The sequence below is a fragment of the Equus przewalskii genome, chromosome 19, assembly GCF_037783145.1.
Source record: "Equus przewalskii isolate Varuska chromosome 19, EquPr2, whole genome shotgun sequence".
In the NCBI taxonomy this organism is placed as follows: Eukaryota; Metazoa; Chordata; class Mammalia; order Perissodactyla; family Equidae; genus Equus; species Equus przewalskii.
Genome location: NC_091849.1, coordinates 23,605,724 through 23,631,344, shown reverse-complemented (window position 1 = coordinate 23,631,344; position 25,621 = coordinate 23,605,724). Strand labels below are relative to the sequence as shown.

At 41.2% G+C, this 25,621-nt stretch overlaps 2 protein-coding genes across 23 annotated transcripts in view; one reads left to right on the top strand and one right to left on the bottom strand.

Annotated features, from left to right (window-relative positions):
- Positions 1 to 25,621, bottom strand: part of CARMIL1 (capping protein regulator and myosin 1 linker 1) — a 312,501-nt gene that overhangs the window by 181,490 nt on the left and 105,390 nt on the right. For all 20 annotated transcript variants that reach the window (XR_011529654.1, XR_011529655.1, XM_070584187.1 and 17 more), the window contains 2 exons: positions 11,468 to 11,518; positions 5,864 to 5,923 (listed from right to left, as the gene is read on the bottom strand). Coding sequence is in view for 7 of the 20 variants with exons in the window: in XM_070584187.1 (XP_070440288.1) it covers positions 5,864 to 5,923; positions 11,468 to 11,518 (111 nt within the window). In the remaining 13 variants the exon portion in view is untranslated. The remainder of the gene's footprint in view (positions 1 to 5,863; positions 5,924 to 11,467; positions 11,519 to 25,621) is intronic.
- Positions 25,449 to 25,621, top strand: part of LOC103541420 (cytidine monophosphate-N-acetylneuraminic acid hydroxylase) — a 348,688-nt gene continuing 348,515 nt past the window's right edge. For 2 of the 3 annotated variants that reach the window (XM_070584227.1, XM_070584218.1), the window contains exon 1: positions 25,449 to 25,598. The gene's annotated coding sequence lies outside the window, so the exon portion shown is untranslated. The remainder of the gene's footprint in view (positions 25,599 to 25,621) is intronic. The other variant, XM_070584220.1, reaches the window with a different exon arrangement.

The window sequence follows — 25,621 nt, the reverse complement described above, 5'->3', positions numbered from 1 at the left end:
GCATAATGTAAAGATTGCAACAAAGTGTCAGAGATGAGAGTAACACAATAAACCATTTCATCGGGAAAAAGAACCCCTCTCCAACACCTTTCCCTCCTATTTCAGCTGGGGAAAAACAGAATGTTTGAAATACTTTTTGCTTAGACACCTCACAGGACATAATCCTTGACCTCCCATATACATTTAAAATAATCATCAGAGATATGAACCATAGCATCTTATTTAAAATTCAAGTTTCTGACCCCACCTCACTTCCTTTTTTAAGGTAGAACAATCTGACTGAACTTTAAGAGAAGCATTTTTTACTAACCCCAGCCAACAGATTTGTGAAGTGTTTCTCTTTCCTCTAACAGAAACAGTCATGGGTGGTTTACCAAAATCATTCTATGACATAGCGAATAACTAACCCTACAATTAAAAAAAGTCATAGCAGGTGTTTCAGTTGTAGAAGAAATGTTCCAAAAATTCTATAACTATAAAGCTATATAACTGTTGGCCTCAATTTACTAACCATAAAGGCAACAGAACTTGACCACCAGAAATGTTATGGAAATGAGATTTGTAAAATCAGATAGAGGTCTCCCACATTTCCTCAAGGAGGAGGAAAATAGCGATAGTGAAAGCCACATTTCACTAACTCAATAACACAGTCACTTACTCTCACTCATCCCCAATGAAATGTCTTTGTCCCAGACTTTTTATCTGAATTTCTAAGCTCTAATTAAATGATGATAAAAATAGCAATGACAAAAAAGTTAAACAATCCAAGAGAACATTAGAAAAGAATGTCCTAATCAAAGCTAGATTGTGAGTGCCACAGGCAGTCACTATTGTCTTTATGATTTTAGAGAAGAGAAAATCAAATGAGAGACATCAAGGGTCCTGAGGTTACATAGGTTACTAATTCTCAACCTTTGGAACACAAGAGAATCAAATGCCCACCCCAGACATATTGAATCCTAATCATCATGTGTGTGTGTGCAGGCGGGGATGTGACAGGGAGAGGGGTACTGCTGAAGCTACCAGTATTTTTTAAAAGCACCACAAGCAATTCTGAAACATCAAATTTTGATACTACTAAGTGACTAGTACTGCCAGTGTCTGAATCGCTAGCCCCTTGGTGGAAGCAGTACCATTGTTTCACTCTAATTTCACCTCCAAGGTCCATATTATGGGAGAAAGTTAAACTGAAGTAATGTTGTAGAGCTATTCTTGTGGCACTTAACGATGACAGAACAGCACCATGGGACTGAGGCGGACTGCCTTAGACCTAGTGCTTGTGAGTGCCGGACACACTGAAGGGGACGTGACTACAGAGTGTGACAAGACCAGTTCCGGCAGCCACGTGGGAAAATTAGTCTTGCTGTATCAACACTCTTTCTCATAATTAAATACCACAGTCAAATCATATTTTGAATATAACCTTGGCATTAACATTTCAATAGTGCCCTTCTACTCCCATCCCAAGCTCCAAATCATAGACATGAACATTCCTGAATTAAGATCATCAAGAAGGCCCCAGTTATGTCATCATTCATGAGTGATTATTCACTCCTGCATATGTTTGCCCAAATGGGCAAACATATGGTACTATAATTTTTCTTCCAAACTCCAGTTTCTGAAGAATGATAAACACATAGGATAATGTTGCTCTAAGATGAACTATGGAAAAGTTCCAAAGATTTATATGTAATCTCTATCAATGTAAAGTGACAATTTTGACAATTTCTTTTAGGAACGTTATCAACAAACCCCCTACACATGCGTGCATGCACGCATACATTTCTTTATAGTTTTAAAAACTAAAACATAAAGTAGAAGGAAGGAAATAAAGAAGATCAGAGTAATAACCAATGAAACAGAAAACAAAATCAATGAAATCAATAGAGAAAATCAATGAAGCCAAGTTATTTGGGAAGATCAAGAGAATTGATAAACCTCTAAAGCTCTAACCAGACTAATATGGGGGGGGGGTGCACAGAAAGGAGAGGAAAATCAAATTATCAGTATCAAGAATGATATTCTACAGACATTTAAAGGAGAACAAGTAGATACTATGAATAATGTTATATCAATAAATTTGACAACAGAGATAAAACAGATAAATTTCTTAAAAGAAACTACCAAAGCTCACTCAAGAAGCATATGAATGTGTCTCTCTCTATTAAAGACTTAGAATTTGTAGTTAAAAACCTTCCCAAAGAGAAAACTCTAGGCCCAGATGACTTCACTGGTAAATTCAACCAAACATTTAAAGAAGAATTGATACCAACTCTACATAAATTTTTCTAAAAGATTCAAGAGGAGTGATTACTTCCCAACTCATTCTATGAGCCCAGGATAGAAAGCAGGCAAAAACATTAAAAAAAGAGAAAACTACAGCTAATAACTCTCATTAACACAGATGCAAAGATTCTTCGCAAATGGAATTCAACAATATATAAAATGGATAATACACGATGACCAAGTAGGGTTAATCCCAGGAATGAAAGGTTGATTTAATATTTGAAAATCAAACAATATAATTCACCATATTAAAAAAACCTAAAAAGAAAACCACAGAATAATCTCAATAAACAGAGAAAAATCATTTAACAAAATACAACATTAACTTCTGACAAAAACTGTCACCAAACTAGGAAGGGAAGAGAACTTCCTCAATCAGATAAAGGGCATCTATGAAAAACCTCCAGCTAACATCACACTTAATGGAAAAAGAATGATGCTTTCCCTCTAAGATTGGGAATAAAACAAGAACATCCACTCTTACCACTTCTATTCAGCACTGTACTGGAGGTATTAGTGAGCACAAGGGATCAGGGGCTGAGATTTGATTCCACCCTACTTACAAGCCAATAAGTTAGCCTGTTGCTGTTTCATGAACACTAGTAGAAGACAGGAGAATCCTGGGTCAGAGGCACAGGACTTTATTATTCATGGCACAGCAAAGAGTATGACCATCTGTTTGCAATGATTTCCCCCTTACGCACAAAGTCCCACAGGGTAACACAGAGGGCTCAGATAGATGCCTTCACACACAGTGGGTTGCTTACAGGAAAGGAACCACTGAGCTTGAGTAGTCTACTGTTCTCATACTAAACAGTAAGCAAGCCTACTCTTTGTTCAGAAGGGAAACAGTCCATCATCCCACAGGCTGCTCACTACAAACATAACCCTGAGAGGCAGCCGGGATAAGGAGTAGTCACAGCACTGAATTCTTGGTATACCCAGCAACATGTGTAGGGGCGTGAGAGACCCATGAGGATTGTCTTTCAACAGCAATAAGGCAAGAAAAAGGAATTAAAGATATCAATATTGAAAAAGGAAGAAGTAAAAATTGTCTTTATTCACAAGCGACACAATCATCTATGCAGAAAATAATGGAATCTATAAAAAGAAGCTACAAGAATTAATAGGTGAATACAGCAAGGTGGGAGGATACAAGATCAATATGCAAAAATCCATTATATTTCTATATACCCACAAGAAACAAGTGAAAATGGAAATTTAAAACAATACCATTTAGAATACCATCAAAAAATATGAAATATTTAGGAATAAATCTGACAAAAGATGTACATTGAAAGCTACAACAAAATACCACTAAGAGAAATTAAAGAAGACCTATATACATGGAGAAATATATGGTATTCTTGGGTGAGGGACTCCATATTGTTAAGATGCCAATTCCCCCCAAATTGATTTATAGCTTCAATATAACCCCAATAAAAATCTCAACAGTTTCTCTTTTTTATAGAAATTGAGCTGAGTCTAAAATTCATATGGAATTGCAAAGGACTTAGAACCACTAAAACAACCTTGAAAAAGAATAAAGGTGGAGGAACTAACACTTTCTGACTTCAAGACTTACTATAAAGCTACAGTAACCAAGACAGTGTGGTAGTGCAGACCAAAGGGATGGGATTCAGAGTCCAAAAACAGACCAATATTTACATGAATAATTGATCTTCAACAAAAGGGAAAGCCAGTTCAGTGGGGAAATAATAGTCTTTCAAACAAATGGTACCGAAACAAGTGGATATACCATACACACACAAAAACAAAAAAAAATAACATGGATGCATACATTGCTTTATATACAAAAATTACCTCAAAAAAGGGTCCAGCCCCATGGCCGAGTGGTTAAAGTTCCGCGTGCTCCCCTTTGGCAGCCGGGGTTCATGGTTTCAGATCCCAGGCACAAACCTACTCCACTCACCAGACATGCTTTGGTGGTGTCCCACATACAAAAGAATGGAGGAAGACTGCCACAGATGTTAGTTCAGGGCAAATCTTTCTCAGCAAAAAAAAAAAAAAATTATCTCAAAATGGATCATGGACATACAATGTATAACCTAAAGCTATAAAACTTCTAGAACACATAGAATATTCTATGACCTTGGCTTAAGCATGACACCAGCACAATGCAAAAAAGAAAATATTGATAAATTACACTTCATCAAAATTTAAAACTCCTGCTCTTTGAAAAGCACTGTAAAGAAAATGAAAAGACAAGCCTCAGAGAAAATATGTATAAATCACATGTCTGATAAAAGATCTATATTCAGAATATATAAAGAACTCTTAAAACAGTAATAAAGCGAACAACTCAATTTAAAAAACAGCAAAAGATGTGAACCAATATTTGAACAAAGAAGATATATGATGGCAAATAAGCAGATAAAAAGATGCTCAGTATCTTTAGTCATTAGAGAAATGCAAATTAAAACTACAATGAGAGAGCTACGTATTTATTAGAACGGCTAAAATTAAAAACACTGACCATATCAGTATTGGAGAGGATGTGGAGGAAGTGAAACTCCCATACACTGCTGGTGGCGGTATAAAATGGCACAACCACTTTGGGAAAAATTTAGCAGCTTCTTAAAAAGTTCAAGATATTCCTACCATACAATTAAGCCATTCCACTCCTAGATATTTACCTATAGAAAATGAAAGCCTACATCCAATTAAAGATTTGTCCATAAATGTTTATCGCAGCTTTGCTTGTCACAGCCAAAAACTGGAAATCACCAGGGGAATGGATAAACAAATTGTGATATAACCAAACAACGGAACACTACTTAGCAATAACAAGGAATAAACTATTGAGACATGCAACAAAATTAATCAATCTCAAAATAATTACACTGACTGAAAGCAGACAATAAAGAGTACACGCACTCTACAATTCCATTCACATAAAATTTTAGAAAATGCAAACTAATCTACAGTGACAGAGAGCAGATGCCTGGAGACGACTACAGATGAGGAGGTGGGGCAGGAGGCAGTGTTCACTAAGGTGTACGAGGAAACTCTGGGGGGATGATATATTCAGTATCTTGATTGCGGTAATGGTTTCACGGGTATACATATGTCAAAACTTATCAAACTTTACATTTTAGTTTACGGCATGTTACTGACAGCCCAATAAAGCTGTTTTTTAAAGTTTATATTTTATTAACACCAAAAAAATTCATTTATCACTATATTCCCAGAAAGACCTTATATAGTCCTGTATAATAACTATGAAATTTTAGCGCTAAAACTTGTTGTACAAAATCTCTAAGGAACAGTACTCTCACATTTACATTGCCAGCTAACATACAGCTAATTGTTCTTTTCAAACTGAGTTATGGAGAATGGGTTTTCCTTATCAGAACAAATTCCCAAGCCCTGCCCGCACAGCATCTGTTCAGTCTCTCTCTTGGAAACTTTCATTTTCCCTAATCTTGTTTTTATACATTGTCTCAATAAACTTTAAATGGTCAAGACAAATAGAAGACGTTTCGTGGTTTCAGAAACTCAAGAAAGGTTACGATCTTGTAGTTACGACAAACAGGTTTCTGTTGCTCACACTCACCTGAGCTGGCTTGCTGCAGATGACGCCGTGAATCTCCAGGTAGCTGAAGGTTAAGTCGAGCTGCAAGTGAGGAAGGAGGGGGAAATAAAGACCTGTAATAAGGGTTTTAACACATCTAATTCAGAGTAAACATGCTTCAATTAGAAACAGTCCAAGAGCAAACAAGAAATTGGGCATCTTCTGAGGGCAGGCTTGTTTAACATCTCCATTCAGTGAATAAGATATAACCTTGATTTATCATATTTCAGAAAAATGATTAGTCACTTTCCTAAAGGGTTGAAAGGAAGCCACGTGTCTGACTTTTTAAACTTCATCCAGGGACAAACCCAGTGGAAAGTTTTTGTACTTCTAGTCCAGTATTGTTCATTGAGAAATGAATGCATGAAGTGAGCCATCTAAATATACTTTTTTCTCTTTTATTTCAAAATTTTCCTTCTGAAAGTCACATCAGGATAAAGCCAATGTTGGTTTTCCCTTCTTTCTAAACTTTTACCTCTTTGGGTTACACTCTGACCACTTACTGGAGTCATCATTCCTTCCACTGTCTTTCAGAAAAAAATCATATTTTAAATAGATTTAGAAAAATATTTAGGAATTTTAAATCATGCTTAAATGAAACACACATAGTTAAATAAAAGTCTACTCTCTCTGCACGTGAATAAATGATGATTTACTTCCTTCTATTTAAATAATGAGTGCCCCTTCCTCTCTTCTCCTGTGTTCAGCATTTCTTTTTCTTCAAAACATCTTCCTCATCAGGCTCTTTGCCTATTTTTCCTGGACAACAGCCAGTAATCTCTCTCCCAGTTTTGCAGCCTTTCATCTGACTACAGCCAACAGTCACAGGGCATAGGACTAGAGACAATGGAGGACTGAGTGGATTAGTTTATTTTACCCTCTCACCTTAAAACTAGAAACGTAACGGGGAAAGAACCCATCCAGAAACAAACCCGCAGAACCTTAGTTCTGCTCCCTGGTGGCATGTTGCACCATCACACATTTGGTAGGATAAATGTCAAAACAGAGAACCCCGAATCTCCGTCAAATAACTTGAAGTATGGTGATGAGGACTGGAGGTAGACAGATTAATTCATTCTTTCATTATTCACTTAGTTAACCAACAGACATTTATGGAAGGCCTACTAAGTGCCACAATTGGAAACAGAAAGAGGAACGAGGCATTTATCTTGTCATCCAAGAGTTAAATGCAGCATTGGAGGCACATTTTAAACATTCAATTAGAGTAGAAGTCTTCTTACCTAGGATCATCAACATCTATACCTGGTTGGGTTTTGATAAGTCATTTAGAGCAGGGAATTATTTTCCTAAAAAGTATACATTTCTGCTTTCACTCATTTCAAATTAAAGCTTATAAACATATTTTCATTTGCTAGCCTTTGATATAGTGCCAAAGTTTCTTCTTTGAGTTAAACCCATTGGCTGGCCCTCCAATGGCATTTCCTCTATGGACTACACCCATAAATGCAGAACATGCAACTTCCAGTTCAATAATTTTCTAGATTACTACCCTCCACAACCCTTCAGCCTTTACCAGTTTAATTGCCTTGACAGAAATTTTTTTTAAGTAATTCACTTCATCAACGTTCAATATTTCATAGACATTGTCTCCATTTGAAGGCATATTTTATTGATATGTGAATTATCTTTAATTAAACAAATTTACTATTGTAATTATAACTCCACGTATAAGTTTGGGAACAAACCACTGACCCTCACTGGGCATCTCATTCAACTGGTAGGAGCAGGTGTGAACAGATACACTCTCTCACATCCTAGCAGCTATGAAAATGCAGCTGACTTCAGTCAGCATCATCAGGGACGGCATGGATCACTTTGGTCAATTTGACTGAGTGAGGTTAGTTGGAGGTCAATTAAGATGCTGATACTAGACCTGAGGACTGTCACTGGGAGACACGAAGTGCCAGAAAACCAGGAAAACAGTGTGACATTTCATCTAAGCCCTGAAGAATGACTTCAAGTTTGTCAAGCAGAGAAGGGGTGGAAGGGAAATCTAAGCAGAAGAAAATGAATTTGCAAAGGCATAGAGGCATTAAAAGAAGTAGAACAAGACAGAAAATAGAAGTAGACCCTGCAGTATCAGAAATCAATAAGCAAGGACAGGCTGAGTCTGTGATTCTTCGGAGTCCCAGTTATTATTAATGGTGAGGGGGAGGTACTCTAAGACACATTGACAGACAACACAGAAAGGTTCAAATCATTCTCCCTAATCTCATCCAGGGCTATTGTTAATAGCCCTTTGCTCTCAATCCCCCCAATTGACCCTCCACAGACTCCAGCCCACCCCAAAGAGAGTTTAAAGAATATCACAGGGCCGGCCCAGTGGCATAGTGGTCAAGTTCAAGCATTCTGCTTTGGGGGCCCAGGCTTCGTGGGTTCAGATCCTGGGCATGGACCTATGCACCTGTGATGGCACCCCACATACAAAATAGAAGAAGACTGGAACAGATATTAGCTCAGGGACAATCTTCCTCACCAAAGAGAAACAAAGAAAAAAAACAAAAAAGAATGTCACTGGGGGCCGGCCCCGTGGCCAAGTGATTAAGTTCGCACTCTCCAGCTTTGGCGGCCCAGGATTTCACCAGTTAGGATCCTGGGCGCGGACCTGGCACCACTCATCAGGCCATGCTGAGGCAGCATCCCATATCATACAACTAGAAGGACCTACAACTAATGTATACAGCTATGTACTGGGGAGCTTTAGGGAGAAGAAAAAGACAAAAGACTGGCAACAGATGTTAGCTCAGGTGCCAATCTTTAAAAAAAAAAAAAAGAATGTCACTGGGCAGGTGGAGGCAGGAAGCTAGTTAGGGAGCTGAAAAACATGTAGGCTGCATGAAGACCCGAGGACATTTTTAAGACACAACCACACTTATTAGTGATTGGTTAGATACCAGGAAGGAATTAGCCAGACTATCAATAGCTTTTCCACCACTCTCTCACTCACCCCACCTCTACCTCCTAGCAAGAGTCCCCAACCTACAGGCAACAGGGCAAATCTAAATGTGATTATGTGACTGTCCTTCAGTAACTCCCACGATCCCACAGGCAGCAATTCATGCCACAACTGCCCTCCAACCACAGCTTCCTCCACAATCTTTGACCCACACCGCAGCTCCCTAAATGCACTTTCATACTGTGAAAGCTTTGAGCAGTGGAAGTCCCTTCATCTGCCTGGTTGATATTGGGTGATCCTTCAACTCAGCTTCTCTGCAGACCCTTCCCTGATCTGACAATGCCCCACCTCCACCACCCAAAGCAGAGCAGGGGCCTTCTGGTGAGATAGCAGAGCTCTATTTCTTCTTCTGGGTATGACTGCAGAGGTATTTGCTTCGTGATTAATCAATAAGATGTACATTTCTATTTTGTGCATTTGGCTGTATACGTAGGACATTTAACAATAAAAAGACAAAAGAAAAAATGCTTAATTAATCAGCCCCCAAAGAGAAGAAACCTATGCCCTAGTCAGTGCCTGGCGTACACTGTTGTTCTGAATATAATTATTTCTCTAGAAAATCAATGTCATTGATACTGGTTTTGCTTCTCAGCCAAGGTGTACTGTGGCACATGAAAACCAGCCTTCTCTATGGGGGAAGCATGCATACAGATTACTTTGGAAGAAAATCTGCCTTTCTTGATCTGTGATGCTGACAATATCAGAAATTAGAACCAATGTCCAAACTACCCTAGCCACACTGATGTGAAACAGTACATAGACCATGGGATTAAGCTGGGCCTTCGCTCAGGGGCAGAGCTAGGAGGGGCAATATAGGCTCAGCCAGCAGAAAGGAGGCAGGTGACTTCCCAAGAGGTAACACACCTTCTGCGTCATCATAGCATTTTTAATTAGGCTAAACATATGATTCAGGAGCCTTCTACTCAATAGGCTGCTTGACTATTTTCTCAAGCCCATAAAATTTCCGTCTGCAATTAATTTTTCACCAGTGGGATAATGGTTAATTCACTTCCTTAAATCCTGCCTTCAGGTATTTTAATATATAGGCAATTTAGCCCAACATCATTTACGTAATAATAAATTTCATTGATAATACATTGTAAACATACAGGCTCACTTTATATTATCAAGAAGGACTGGGACCAACAGTCTCATTCTTCAGAGAAACTTTATAATATTTACCATTCATATGATCAGAAAGAAAAAAGGCAGCAGGTACCCTGAGCCTTTGACTAGCAAACAGTGGGTTGTATCTTTGCAAAGTTCAGCAAATCACACAAATTATTAGATTCCAAGTCCTAAAAGGTCCATTTCATTACAGCACCGTGTCTAACACACAAGCAGTATTCATGAAACAGGAGCTAAATGTTGAATTTTAAGAAGCAAGAAACGACTAAGAAAATGAGCAAATAACATAACACTGCAGCCCAAACAGCATAGCGTTGCAAGGCTAAAAGCATCTTTCAAAGCTTACCCATTTTCCTGGGTCTGTGGGGCAGGTGAGGCAGTTCAGCTCAGGAGAAAGTAGCAAAGAGTGGCCTATAGTGAGCCTAATTTTTCTTTCTCCCATTCATTGCTTATGAATCCTTGGCTAAGTCAACTTTGCATTCTTTGAGCTATTTTCTAATAGCTCACCTACAAGGCTTCTGTGAGAATTAAGTGAGATAATGTACTCAAAATATACTTAGTAGATAACTAATTAAATTCTAGTAATGATGGTGTAGTTAAGCAGGGGCTTTGCAGTCCCTGCTCTCATCCTCTGATGCGAATCACACATCCAGCACCTACTAGTGGAAGTTGGACCTTGGGCAAGTTACTGAACCTCCTCTCTGTGCCTTGGTTTTCTCAAGATGAGAATGACAATGGGACCTACATCATGGTTTTCATAAGTTTCTTTTAAGGAGTAAATCTTATTTTTTAAAACAGCACTCAATAAATGTAGCTATCATCATCTTTTTAGAAAAAAAAACTCCCAATTTCTTGCTACCCTTTAGTCTATATCCTATAAAATTGGTCAACACCTCTTTGTTACCATAAAGAAAATAAAGCAATTATTATGCCTAATTCATGACCTATTAGTTCAAATTTTAATTTGCACCATACAATGAAGGACTTCTTATGAAAAATGTTTAATAGATCTTTTAATGAACAATGTGGTACTGTTATTTTTATAGGCAACACCAGAATACCTGGAGAACAGCTGAGGTGTGTTATAGGTAAGGCACTCTCTTTAGAGTTATGAAGGTTATTTCCCACATGTCAAAGTCTTAGAAAAATCTGTCATTACTGGACCAAAGGAAATAAGAACTAGACTTGAAGAAAGTGTAAACCGTGCCCCAGCTGAGAGAGAAAAATGAATGGACTCCACAAGCCTCAGGGATATAGAGCACAAAATGCTTTACCACTTTTCTTGGAAGTAAAAAATGTCCGTCATCACAATGTGTTTTCTGGGGAGAAGGAAGGAAAACATGGGCATGCTAAGAGAACTCTGGACACATTAGCCTAAATCATAAGTCTACTTAATTGAGTAGTGAGTGTGTGTTGTGTTCGACTATGTGAGTGTGTGGGTGTGTGGTCCGTCTTGGAAGGAAAAACCTCACAACACTTACCTTCGTGGGGATTCGTGCTGTTACAAGGAAGGCTCGGCATGATGTAAGCACCTGTAAGTCAGAAGAAGCAACATCAGTATAAGTACCAAAAAGTGGAGCTCATGGGTTTTGGTGTTACCCACAGAACTTTACTGACATTGAAGACTTGGGAGGTCACGTGGCTTGGTTCCTGTCGCATAAGAAGAACAAGAGAACAAGGGCAGCTTCTTGGCCCTGAAGAATTAGTTTTACTCTAAGAGTCTCTGTATGAAGGACCATATGAACAAATCATCTGTAAAATCTCAAGATGATCTATCAGTCAGCAGCTCAAAGGACCAACAGATTACTTCTGCTGAGTAAGCAAGACAGATCTCTCTGATATTAAAATACAGATATCTTATATATAGTCATGAGCCCCACTACATCAACAGCAAACAATGAAAAAGCCAAGTGGTCATTTGTACTTTCCAAATTACAACCCTACTCACATTTGCCCTCTTGCTGTCCATTCTCTATACACATAGGCATAACTGATAATATTTACATAATGCATAGGTAGCAAAAGAGGCTATTTTTCCAAGAAGTTGTTCCCAACTTTGCTTCTCAGTTATGCCTCCTTCAGTCCTAGAGAGAACATTTAGGGAAGTTTCAATTGCAGTACTCAGCTAAGAACACACGTCTATAGCCTATGGGTTTCCATATGCCTATAGGCACTCTCTTGCCCATCAGGGACCATTGTGACTACAAAGCGGATGGAAATAGTTTGAATTCCTAGTTCAAACCCAGAGCAGGGATTCCCATGTCCACAACCCTCAATGTCTAAATGTGACACTCTGCAACTTGGAGGTCTAGGCAGCCTCATGGGCCTTTGCAATAAAGAAAGGAGAGCAACACTTATCAAGTTCTGATGGGAGAATTGCCTTTTTCATTTTCCAAAGAACTTCCTTGTCACTAAATTGATATTTAGCAAACAATGCTTACGTGCTGGTCTAAGAATGCTACATTTGACCAAACCCTAAGAAATCATAGTCAGGGAGACTGAGGCCCAAATTGTTATAGGATTTACCCAGATTCAAGCCAGGGCCCAAACTGCTAATCCGTGCACAGAAGGTGAATCAACGGTCATGTCTGTGCCTGTCTCTAGTCTCCCACCTCCAAACGGAAACAGTGTATTTTCTATAATACTCTTCTTTGAATAATCATAGGTCAGCACTATTAGGAATAACTCAAGTCAGGACTATTTCTGAGACAGATGACTAAGTGTGGTGGCCCGACACTGGCTGGGAGAGTCTGATAATGAGCAAGGTGGGGAAGGAAGAGCGCATTTCAAGACCTTCCACCCAACTGCCTTCAATCACAGCATCCACTTTACCTGGTATCAGTACTTGATTTTAGAGGAGACATGCTCTAAGAGACCATTAATAAGCGTCTTCTAAAAGTTTAGGCAACAGAAGAGATCTATATTTGAATATTCCGTACGCTATGAACCACAGTTCTTTTCCCTAAGGAATCATCCTTTCTTTTTACCGAGGCCCTTGGGAGACGGAGGAAAGCAACAAGCAATAAAAAGGACAGGGACATGTAAGAAGTGGGGCCAGATGTGTGAGTGCAGGTCAAATGCAGCCCAGTAGTAGCAGGGCTGGTATATAATTTGCAGGGCCCTAACTCCAAAATTATTGAGAATTTTAAGACAGTGACAAAAAGCATTAACCCAAGTGCAGGGCCCTTCTGAGAGTGGTGCCCTGCGCAACTGTACAGGTCACATGCCCATGAAGCCACCCTGAGTAGGCACTACTATTAATCAGGCATTCCCTATGTGCCATAAATGGGTGAACATCTTTGAATACACTGACATTTAATCTTCACAACAACCATATTCTATATCATTATTACTCCCATTTTACAGATGAATAAACTGAGGCTCAGTGATGTAACTTACTCAAGGTCACACAATCAACAAAGGCAGAAGCAGGATTCAAAACCACCTTCCTTAACTCCAAAACCTATGCTCTTCACCACTAGGCTACATTCACATGTTCCTACCCACTCCTGCCTCCTGGTACTCTACTCCCTGGCAGATCAGTTAGGATTGGGTAGGCAGAAACAGCCCACTTAGGGCTGTGACTGGGAAGGGACCCACAAAGCTCCCAGTTCAAACAGCATCTTCCTCAACATTCCAACAGTTTATAGGATTCTCTTTTCAAAGGCCAGCATGCCCTGGAGAGTTAAACTCTTCAGTCATGTGCACTAGCCAGTCCTTGACTAAGACAGCAGTACTCAGGGAAGTAGAGTTTGGTTACTTTCGGGGAGGAGAAGAGCAAGAGGTAATTTTGTTGCATGAGACACACAGGGTTCAATAGTGAGTGTCAAACAGTCAGAAGTGGCCTGACAGTAATAAAAAGGGAGAAAAAAGGGTGCCAGAGGCAGGTGTGGCCTGCGGTGTCACTTGCTTAGGTCTGGGGCACAGGTTACCAGTGACTGAATTACAACATCAGGACTTATCTTCAAGGATGAAAAAGCCCTTGCTCCTCAGCACATCTTGAGTCTTCAAGTTCAGTCCAGCACCAGGATGTGATACCCTCTTTCAAACACAGCTCCTCCTCCAGGGGAACAGGAAAAGAAAGAAGAAAACAATGCTCACAGCCATGAGCAGAAGCAAAGCTATAGGAAGCCAGACTCCTCTACTCATCATTTTTCCCTCACACACATTTCGCTCTTCCAGGGGTCCTTGTGTGATTAATCCCCAACCTCTTCAAGAATCTTAAGTCTACAAAACCTCTGCATAGAGGTGAAATAATAGCCAAATCATAAAACTCACATGCCAGAAAGGACTCAGATCACCTGGTCAAAGACTTTTTTAAACCCCCCTTAGTTTACAATCTGAGTGCAGGTCCAGAGAAACTCATCATCTCACAGCTGGTTCATGCCACAGTCGGTGCTAGAAGATGCAACTCTTTAGTCCCAGTCTATGATATTTTCACTCTCTCCTCTGATTAGCAATAAGGTTCAATGCCAAAAGCCCCAGATGGGAACATGTAGCCTCTTCAGTATTCAGAAAAATATATTTAGCTCTGTGAACATTCCTTCAAAGGAGAATTGGTCCCACAACATCCAGGATCACTTTGCAAGCATAGCAGTAATGATAGCCAATACGTGTTGGCTACCTTGATTATCTCCTTTAATCCTCACAGCATCCTATGGGGTAGACACTGTTATTATCCCCATTTTAAGAAAAAGAAACTGAGGCACAGAGAGATTGCATAATTTGCCCAGGTCACCCAGCAAGCAGATGGTAGAGCTGGGATTCGAATCCAAATGGTTTAGCTCCAGAGACTCAGCTCCTAATTACTTACACTGGCTCTAAAATCTCGCCTATCCAAGAACCAGCTACCTCAGTTGTCTGCACACATGCAAGTATAGATGAGGCATAGAACTTTAAAGCCAGAAAGAAGCAAAGAAATAGGATGAGGGATGTTTGGGTGTCATAAGAAAAAGGACCAGTCCCTACTGGTCTGTCTGTCTCTCTGTCTCTGTCCCTCTGTTTTATATCTGTCTACCCGATTCTCTATGTATATCTCTTGGTCTATCTGTGTCTCTCCTCGCTTGCTTACCCACCCTCCCCTCTAACCCCTTCTCTCTGCTGTAGGGTCACTATCCCCACCACACCTCACATCATCTTCTCATTCTCTCTTCCCTCCTCTGGCACCCTCCCCTGACTTCACGCTGCCCTCCATTTCCCAGGGCTTTCTCTATGCTAATCACTTGAGAGCTTGTGTCATATTTATGCCTATTGCAAAGCAACAGACACCAATCACAAAAGAAATACAGCATCCTGGAAGAATATTTCATTTGTAACGGTCACAGAGAAACTTGAACAAAACATGAAATAAAAATGACAGGACACCTTTTGACATTATTATACAATGAGCACATCGGTAATTAAGTGATTACAAGGTCCCCTCTGTGAAGTTAATTAATAAGTCTTAAAAACTAATCTCAAAACAGGCACCCAAACAACTGTCATGAGGCAGCATCACTAGCACAAGGCGCCGGCTGGCGTTTCCATCCTTTTACAAGTGGCGCGCTTTAGGAATAAGGTCTCCCACAAGCACTGAGCCATCAGATGACCTGCCTACCTTCTCTTGACCTGCCCTCTTCTCAACAGTCATCACAGGGAGTTTTAGGGGCCACTGACAGGGTACTGACTGGGTCAGTACATTTTTTAAAAAGAAAGGAAAAAACTCCAGAATGTTCACATGGATTCACCTTTTGGGTTAAGAGCAATCTCTTGACCATATGTAGAATGTGATGTTCTAATGATCACTTCTGCCTTCACTCTGGCACCAACAGGGCTCACAATCTGTGGCTGTGCATGCCAACTCCCTTTCTTTAAAAATATTTTAAAGGCAGTGTAAGTACACAGTGTCCTTTGGCAGCTGGACACAGACCAAAATAATGTTTGGAAAGAGACATATCCATGAGGGAGGCCAGGCTTTAAAGGAAGAAGTTCTGTGCTGGCAGGTCCCCATTTCTGGTGGTCAGCTAGGGTCCCCAGAGACACAAGGGCCACTCTGAGAAAGTCTGGAAGCAGATGCGGTTGACCAGGTGAAATCCTCCAAAGCCGACCCAGCCTTTCCCAAGACTATGCCCACTTGCGAGCACAACGTTGTAGCCATATTTTGAAGCCAAAGTGAAAAACTACAACTGCTACCATTCCAAGAATTGTGCCTCTTGCTCTATCAATGCAAATAGAGCCAATAAATGGGCGATGTTCATGCTGAGAATCCCAAAGAACTCAGTCTCCCAGCTTTCCCTCTGGGCTCCAAGATTTGTGGCCATGGAAGTCTTAACAGGGCACAGGTATGGCTTCTAGGAGGTGAAGGGAAAAATCGCACAGGAAAATTCTGATTTATCAGAAAGTGCTTCCAGGTGATGAGTTCTACCTTGGTGTCAGGGATAGCCAGCATTTTGCTTGCCAGGTGACCAAACCTTCCCGTTTGCCTAGAACATTTCCAGTTTTAGCACTGAGAATCCTGCCTCCCAGAAACTGGGACTCTGGGTCACCCTACTTGCTTGGACTCTGGAGTCAGGAAGACAGATTCAGATTCTGGCTCTGCCACTTTCTAGCTGTTGAACCCTGACAGCGATACTTAACTTCTCTATGCCTCAGTTTGCTCAACCGTAAAACAAGAAGATTCCCCTGCAAGACAAATACTGTTGTTTTAAGTAAGATACAAATGTAAATAAAACCCTAGCCAAGCCCGTAGAAGGTCTTTGCCAAATACTAGCTCTTATATCATTATAATGGATGTGACAGCATCTTAAATTTAGATTCCCAAAGTAAGATTAAGTAGTTACACCTATTGGATTTTTAAATAATAGTTTTTGTCAACAGAACAAAACAAACAACAAACCCACAAAGATTCTGAGACATCTCCTAGGCTGAAATTTTCGGTTCAATATAGAGTTTTGACCTTGAAGGAGAAGAATTTGCTTGCAAAGTTAAGAAAGGAGCAGGGGTGGGCGTCAGAAGGAGTATATATGCTTAGCCAAGGAACCTTAATCACAAAGGGGAAGCTATAACTTCCCTCCCACCTCCTCCGGGAGGCCCATTCTTCCACAAGGGTCTTAGCATGCAAACCACATTTTCAACCTCTATAATGAATTTGCTCTCCTTTTCATTGAGATGCAAGCACCAGCCTGGTTCCCTCTGAGGCTTCTCAGTTCAACTTTTAACTTCAACATTTCACTTGGAAACATTTATAAAAATCTTCCCTACTGCTAAGACTCACAGCTTAGCAGAGAAGCCTAAATTTTCTTATGGAGATGAGATATAATGAGGTCGGCTATGGAACCCTCTCCTTGCACACCCTGTTTCACCCTCTTAATAGCTCCACCGCCTAAAGCCTACCACTGCGCAGGCAATCCATAAATTCATGTCCCCTAAAGCCACGTTCTCTCATGCAGATTACCAAGAATGTCTTTCCTTTAAAATTGGGCTCTACACGGCAAACACACAACATAATGGTCTTATACCCCAAAAGTGCTCTCAGATCTGCAAGCTAAATGAATGATGAATGCCACTTAATGCTTTCCCCTCTTCCAAACTCCCAGCTCCAAGTGCATCAGGGACAACATTCTCATTAATCCAAGACACACACTTCAGGGAGGGAGAGAGGCAGGTGGCGAGGACCATTATCACCATTGTGGGAGTTATGAGTGACAGATGCTAAGGGACTTGTGCAAGGTCATCTAGAAAGCTGAGGGAGGAAAAATAAGTCTCTCCTTGGCTCTGAGCCTCATAACATCACACTGTACACAGCTATGACGACCATCACCCTCTCTGGCCAAAGCAGGAGGACGCTTCACTGAAAAAGAATACAAAACAATGCATCATTTTAGTGCAATTTCTGGCCCCAAATCCCTTATAAACCTGGATTACTATACTTCTCAAGCATCTCTCCTACTGTCATTAATAGGTGTGCCCTGGTGAGGGAGCATGGGCTAGTGCAGGATCTGAAAACTACAGCCTGTGGGTCAAATCCAGCCCCGTCTATCTTTATAAATAAAGTTTTATTGGGACACGGCCACGCCCATTTGTTTATCGTCCCTGCCTTCACACAACAAAGACAGAGTTGAGGACATGCAACAGAGATTTTTATGGCTCACAAAGCCTCAAATATTTGCTATCTGGTCCTCTCCAGAAAAAGTTTGCCAACCTCTGGCCTACTGGTTTAGAGGACAAATTCTGGGATCAGGCTGCCTGGGTTTCAACTCAAGCTTCACTATTTACTATCTGTGTGACTTGGGGCAAACCACTTAACCTTCTCTGTGGCTCAGTTCCCTCTTCTGTAAAATGGGAACAATAATCCTACCTATACCACATGGAGTCATGAGGGTTAAATGAGTTAACACATGTAAAGTGCTTTAGAAGAGTGTTGGTGCATGGAAAGAGCTACACAGTGTTTTATATTACGATTTATATTTCAATATTATAATAAAATTATAAGTGTCCACAATAGTATTAAGCTAGGAAGAGAGTTATCTAGATTCAGCCTGGGTTTGGCCTCAAGCTAGCCGAGTGACCTAACTCTGAACAAGTTACTATCTCTGTGGGCCTAAATTTGCCCAAACTTAAAAAAAGGGGGTTGGAACAGGTCTTAAGCTACCTTCCTATACTCTGGGTCCATGATTTAGGCCCACTGAGGGATTCTCCCAGTTCTAGGATTCTGCTACTCTTTGGTTTGTGTGGACTGCTGGCAATGGCAAGCCCCCAGGAAACACTTGCTGAGAGCAATTAATTCCTTCTTGGGTCCCCGCTCCCTGGAATGACAGATGCTCCCTCAATAGGGGGCAAGGAAGCCAGTGGAGTTCGGTTTTCTCTTCAGATGTCTAGTTTCAGGGGAAGTCTTTGTACTCTACCACCTGTGCAAATCCACTTCTTTTCACCTGGTTATTTAGGCCATTATGCAGAAATGAAATGTTTACATACAGCTTGTCAGACACAATTGCTTCATTCTTTCTGCAGTCCCATTATTGCAAGTTGTAAGGCATTATCAAAGCATGAACGAAAACAAACATATCTAATTTTCCCCACAGAGGAATACGTGGCCACTTCAAAACAACATCAATTCTTCTTAATGTCACTACATATCAGATCTTCTTCTCAAAGCACCAGCTGACAAAAAATTCTGGAATCTGCCACATCAATTCTATTATATGACATATTTTTAAAGATAGAATGATGGCATGACCATAATCCCTAGAATGGGGCCACCTCTTAGATTAAAAGTAAAGATGAGTCCAATACATAGCTCCAGTCCCACGTAGTCCAGGAAGATTTCACGTTAAGGCACTCATGTGTGACAGAGTTTCTGCCCAGACCTCTCAGCCTGTGGTGACTGGTGAGCAGGGGTCCCACGGGTCTGCATGTGGCATGCTTGGGACGGGACCTCTTCTAGCCATCACTGTCATATTTATGTTTTAAATGAATCCACCAACAGTAGAGTCATAGTCATGCAAGGAGTACAGAAAACATACAAAATGAATCTAAATGTCATATTAGCCCAATTAATTAACAAAGTTTCTCCTGCTTCAAACACAGGGCCAGCCAGTCTCAAGTCACTAGAACCCAACTCTAGCTAAAAATCACACAGCTAAGAAGGATCTGGACATAGATGTACCCAATTCCTTTATTTTACAAATGAGAAAAAAGACCAGGAAGGGTTAAACAATTTATATGCCTTCATTAAGGAACACTCTTTGTTTCAAGCAACAGAATCTTAAGCACAAACAAATTTATTTAAAGGAAATGAGCAGCTCTCATAAAAATAAAAAAAAATAAATAAAAACTAGAGCTCAAGAGGGACAGAAACCAAAGAACAAATCAACTCCTCATGTATGAGAAGCAAAAACTAGTGGGGAGTCCCTCCTGGCTCGCCCTATGGAGTGAATGGACTCCAATCTTTTCATTCACATGACCCCTCTCAAGAGCCAAAATCCAGGGGGGAGAACCCAACATGCCAGGGGCATGGCACCCAACAAAGACCACAGAGAATTACTTGAAAGGAAAGACAAATGACAGTTATGGCTTAGCGACAAAGAACGCTGGCTCTAGAGGCAGAGAGCCTGGGTATGAATTCCCATTAGACCACTCATGACTAGCTGTGTGAACTTGGGCGGGTTACTTAGCCTTTCCATGCTCCAGTCTCCTCCTCTGTAAAAACATGGGGACAATATCACCTACTAAGATAACGTATGTGACATACTCAGAACAAGACCTGGCACATAAAGGAGTCCAATAAACATCCTTGGATAAGTATAATGATAATAATAGCTAACAACTGGCCATCTGGCAGAGTGGGAGCAGGAACTAAGCTCCACTTATCTTTTATCGAAATTCTACTGCTACGGTCCCAGCCCAACCAATACCATTTCAATTTGCCAGCCAATGTTTCCTGGCCTTATATCCTCATCTTCTCAACCAAAGGAGGCACAATGTCACTTCCTTATTCTTCCCCTTTTGTTATATTATCATTTTCATCAAATGAAAAAAGTACACATCTTCTTTCCTACTCTTAGAGTAGATTTATGAAATATTCTTCCACTTTGCATATGGTGGGGGGATGGATTTAGATTTAATATTGTTACGTAAATAATCGGATAGAGAGAGAGTCTTCACTAAATTCAGAGATAAGAAATAGGGATAGAAGGACAAAAGAAGATTTGGAGTGATTATATCAAGGAATCCAGGTATGCACATAATTTACAGGGCTGTAGCCCATTGGTGGGGCTTAAATCAATTCAGTAGAGTTTAACAAGCATGTTCATAAAAAAGCCTAACTGAACTGAAAGTGGAAAAAAGATCAAGTGCATTGCAAGTAGAAACCATAAGCATTGTTTTAGGAAACTCTTGTTTCAGAGACATCAGTGTGCACATGGTGTACATGCAGGACGTGCGTATGTGTGCACATACGTGTGTGTGTAGGGGGGTGCTTCTCAAAATCAATATAAAATGTATTTCTTCTCTGGGTCCAGGATTTGAAAGTTTGATAACCAGTGGCTTATGGCACCATCTGCACCTGTGAAACATGACCCACCATGGGGCTATAGAAGAGGTTGAGGCAGCGTAGTAGGATGAAAAGAACGTGAGCTTTGGAGTCAGACAAACCTCAGAAGAAATCCCAGCTTTGCCATTTTGTGAGCTGAGAGGTCGCAGGCGGGTAACTTTAAATCTCCAGGCTGCAGTAGCCTCACCTCTAAACTGGAGACAATATTTATCCTTGCGTAAGAACTAGAGATAATGTATCAAGTGCTAAACCCATAGCAGACATTAATATAAAAGGAGCCATTATAACTGTCCTCATAGAATATAGCTCTGAAAGTGACCTATAGGGATGAAAAAGTTAGACCTACAGAGACATGTGCAAACTTGCCAATTGGAGAGAAAGCCAAGCCCAGATGCCCCGTCTCCTGGGCACAGCTTTGTTCACAACACACCATCTCCAGGATGTAGCTTAATCTGTGCTTAAGGAAGAGATTATTCCCATGGTAACTACAGCCTACCTGAGAATTGGAAGAGAATTTCATTTCTATGTGGTGATGTAGCGAAACCTGATAAAGAGGAAGAACGGGCGTTGGACTCAGACCAATCTGAATTCACTTGCCAACTCCCCGACTTCATTACCTAACCTCTCTGAATCTTACTTTCCTTACCTGTAAAATGGGTATGGCGTAACCTCTGTGAGACAGTTATGAGGATTAAATGGGATAACTTGTAAAAACTCTAGCACTCTCTTGACACTCTTAACTTTATTCACAAGTGACACTAACACCTGGCTCAAAATTTTTCTATGCCCCCCTCCACTTCTGTCATCAGGGGTCAGTAATGACTCCGCTCACACAAGGGCACTGGACTCTGGAGAGGTACTGGAGTTGCACTGCCAAAGTTTGAACCTTACTCCACCACTCACAAGCATGGGCGATTTAGAGAAAGGCCTCTCTGTGCCTCACTTTCCTCATTTGTAAAATAAGCGATCATAATACGTACTCATTGTGGGCTATCGAGAGGATTAAACAACATAATATACACAAGGTGCTTAGAACAGTGTTGCCATCACTGTCGTGCATGCTGAGAGACTCAATAATCAGGTGGACTTCCCATTCTTTCACCTCCTGGTCCACTCTGTCATTCTCCAGGCCATGTCATCTGTTGCTTAAAACTGCAACACCTCCAGGATTTCTAATGCAGGCACCCCACTCTCTGACTACAACCTTCCAATGTCTCCTCAAAGTGTACTCCATGGGCCAAAAGAGTAGGCATCACTCAGGAACTTGTCAGAAATGCAGAATCTGAGGCCGCCCCCACCCCGACCTGCTGTAACAGAATCTGTACTTTAATAAGATCCCCAGGTGATTTACATACACATTACAGTAAGAGGCTTGTGTTCCCCCACTCAGCTACCCACCACCACACTATTTCTTGCCCCCTGACACTGCGGGGTCACTAACCATTCTACATTCTCCCTCTCCATCAGCCCTAGCCTGCCTTCATCCCACTGAAATCTCACCTCCATTGTTAATATCTTCAGCCTGTGTGTTCTTGTCCTTTCATTACGCCTACAGAAAAAAACCTCAACCCTGGATGAACCCACCTAGCCGCCTATTCTGTGTTTGCGGTGGTAGCTGCCAAGGACAGCTGGAGAACTGATCTAACCCAGCAAGCTGATTCCACACTTCCTTCATCTGGGAAAACGACTCTGCCTCCTACTTCACCGAATAAACAGAAATGATGAGAATGCTATCACTGACCCTCCCACTCCAAACCTCCACACCTGCCTGGCCCTGCGCCTGCATCCCACCTCTCCTATATTTTTAGTTGTATGTCCTTCTAGTTGTGGCATGTGGGATGCTGCCTCAGCATGGCCTGATAAGCAGTGCCACATCCGTGCCCAGGATCTGAACCAGTGAAACCCTGAGCCACCAAAGCGGAGCACACGAACTTAACCACTCGGCCAAGGGGCCGACCCTCCACCTCTCTTTCTGAAGTGCTGGAGGAAAATGCCCATCCCTTCACCTGCGCTCTAGATTATATTCCGCCCACCATTGCAGGAACCTTAAGTGACTGACTACGCCTTCCCTTCGACTACGCCTTCCCTTCCATAGCTAAATGTCCAAACATAGAGATACAAGATCTACAGCTAGATCTTAAATTCTACAGACTTCTTGCGGCTCCAGCTAACTCCCTCCTTCCTCTGAGCCCACCTTCTCCAAAAAGGATCTGCACTTGATGTCTTCATTTTCCTGCCTCAAATTCTCTCCTCTACTGTTCAAAATTGGCTTCTGACCCCATAACTCCACTGAAATTACTCCTGAGGTCCCAATCACCTCCTTGTTGCTAAATCCCTTGTATAGTTTTCAGCATTTCCCAACTAGATTATGCCTTAGCATTGGGCACAGCTCACTTAGATTTCACAGCTGAACTAGATCTCTCCTTAGCATTGGCTCAAACCTTCATGCTTGGAATTCTCTTTTCCACAGGTTTTCCATCCACCTCTCTGGTCATGCCTAGTTGCACGTCCATTCCCCACTCCCTCCTGCCTTCCATTCTCTCCCATGACTTCAATGGACCCCAGATGACTCCCAAGTTCATGCATAGCCCAGACCTCTCTAGGATCATCAGATCTATTCATCTATGTCCACTTGGATGTCTCTCTGACCCTTAAACTCAACATGTCCTTGACTAAACTTGTGATCTTTCTTCCAGAATCTGTTCCTCCTCCAAGAGTTTGAGCTCAATAATGGGCATGGCCATCCACACAGTTTGTGAAGCCAGAAATCAGGCATTGTCACTTTTACTCCCTATCTCCATCCTTCAGCAAGTTTACATGGTCTAAACATTTCTTAAATCCAGTCACTTCCTCCATCTTGACTACAATGACTCTATTCCAAGCCACGATCATCTCGCTCCTGCACCACTTGCAATAGCCTCCTAACAGATCCACTCTTGCCTCACCAAATCAACTGTCTATACAGGATCTTGAAGTGATCTTCTAAAAACCCAAACATTATCATATCGCTTCTCTGCTCAAGCTCTTCAGTGGCTCTGTATGACTACCCTGGTCCCTGCCCGGACTTGCAGCCTCACTTCACTCCCTCTTCTCCCCACTGGCCTCCCATTCTAGCCACACTGGCCTTCTGATGGTCCTTTAAGTGAAGGGCTCCTGAGCCGCCCTCTGCTTCAAATGCTCTCCCCTTCCCCTTCCTTTCTTTACCTTTACCTGGATCACACCTATCATCTTTCAGATCCCAACCTAGAAGACTTCCTGAAGAAAGCCCAGACTACAGCAAGTCTTCCTATCACATGCTCTCACAGTATTTGCACTTTCCCTTAGTAATACCTATCCCAATTTTAATTATCTGTGGAATTATATATTTAATATCCACCTGCCCCACCAGACTGTAAGGTGCCTGGGAGCAGGGGCCACATCTGTCCTACTCAAAGGTATATTTCCCAGTGTCTGGCACAAAATAGGTACTCAGATATCTGTTGAATGAATGAATGCAATAAGTTTTATTGTTCTTTCTCGTCCCCTTTTCAGCTGTGAAAATTCAGTCTCTTAGAATAAAAAGTTGCTATAGTCTGTGAACCTGATTATAAAAATTCCGTTACACCTGTTTATTCCTGTTGCTTATCACATAATTGACATCTATCCTATGTATTAGTCATATTGAATAAGGAAAGTACCTGAAAATCTGTTGTTTGCAGCTCACCTCGACCCACTTCAAATAGATCTACTAGTTAATTCCCAACTCACCTGCCAAAATGAAGAGACACGGAACAAGATAACCTCGAGAGGACACATAGAAAAGTGCCAAGTGCTGACATCCCTGTCTTTGGCCTACTGTGTTCAGAGAACTTCTGCACTCACTAATTCATTAGAGAAAGGCAGGGTTCCAGTTCTAGTCTTCTGCAACTCCCCACAGGCTGGGACTGTCACTTCTAGCCATGGATGCAGGGTAAGCAAAATCCCCTTTAATGAATGATTTCAGATATACTATGGCTTTCTATATCTTGATTTTGCCCTTGATTGTACCAACAGGGCAACAGAGTTAAAGCCACAAAACTGAACAATTTACAAAGGATGGGTCTGGGTACTGAAGAGGTGGATATTATATAAAATACAGAAATAATGTCATTTTAGTGACAATTAATAGACAATTTAAACAGAAGGAAACCTATCTTTAAAAACCAGGGCATATTGAAAAGACATGCCAAAGAGAGGAAACATTTTTTTTTTTTTTTTTTAAAGAGCCTGTCTTTCTTTCTTGAAGCTTCAGATAAATGAGATTGGCTATGTGGAGAAGTGTTTTGCTCAGGGAACATAGAAACATCATTCATCTGCTAAAAGAATTCCACGTTAGCATTTTTCCAAACCGTACAAAGTTTCAAGATAAAGTGAAATTTGGGGGCAGAGCTTTTTAAGCCACACCCAGCCTTCCTACAATAGGAGGAAGTGAAGAGTTGTTGACAACTTTAGGCATAAATTCCACCGCTGCTGTCCCCTTTAATGTAGAAATTAACAACTCAGGCTCTCTGCGCAGCCGCACCTCCTCCTCTCTGCCTCAGTGGGAACCAGCAAATCAGCAAACCGTAAGTGACCCCTCTATCTTTAT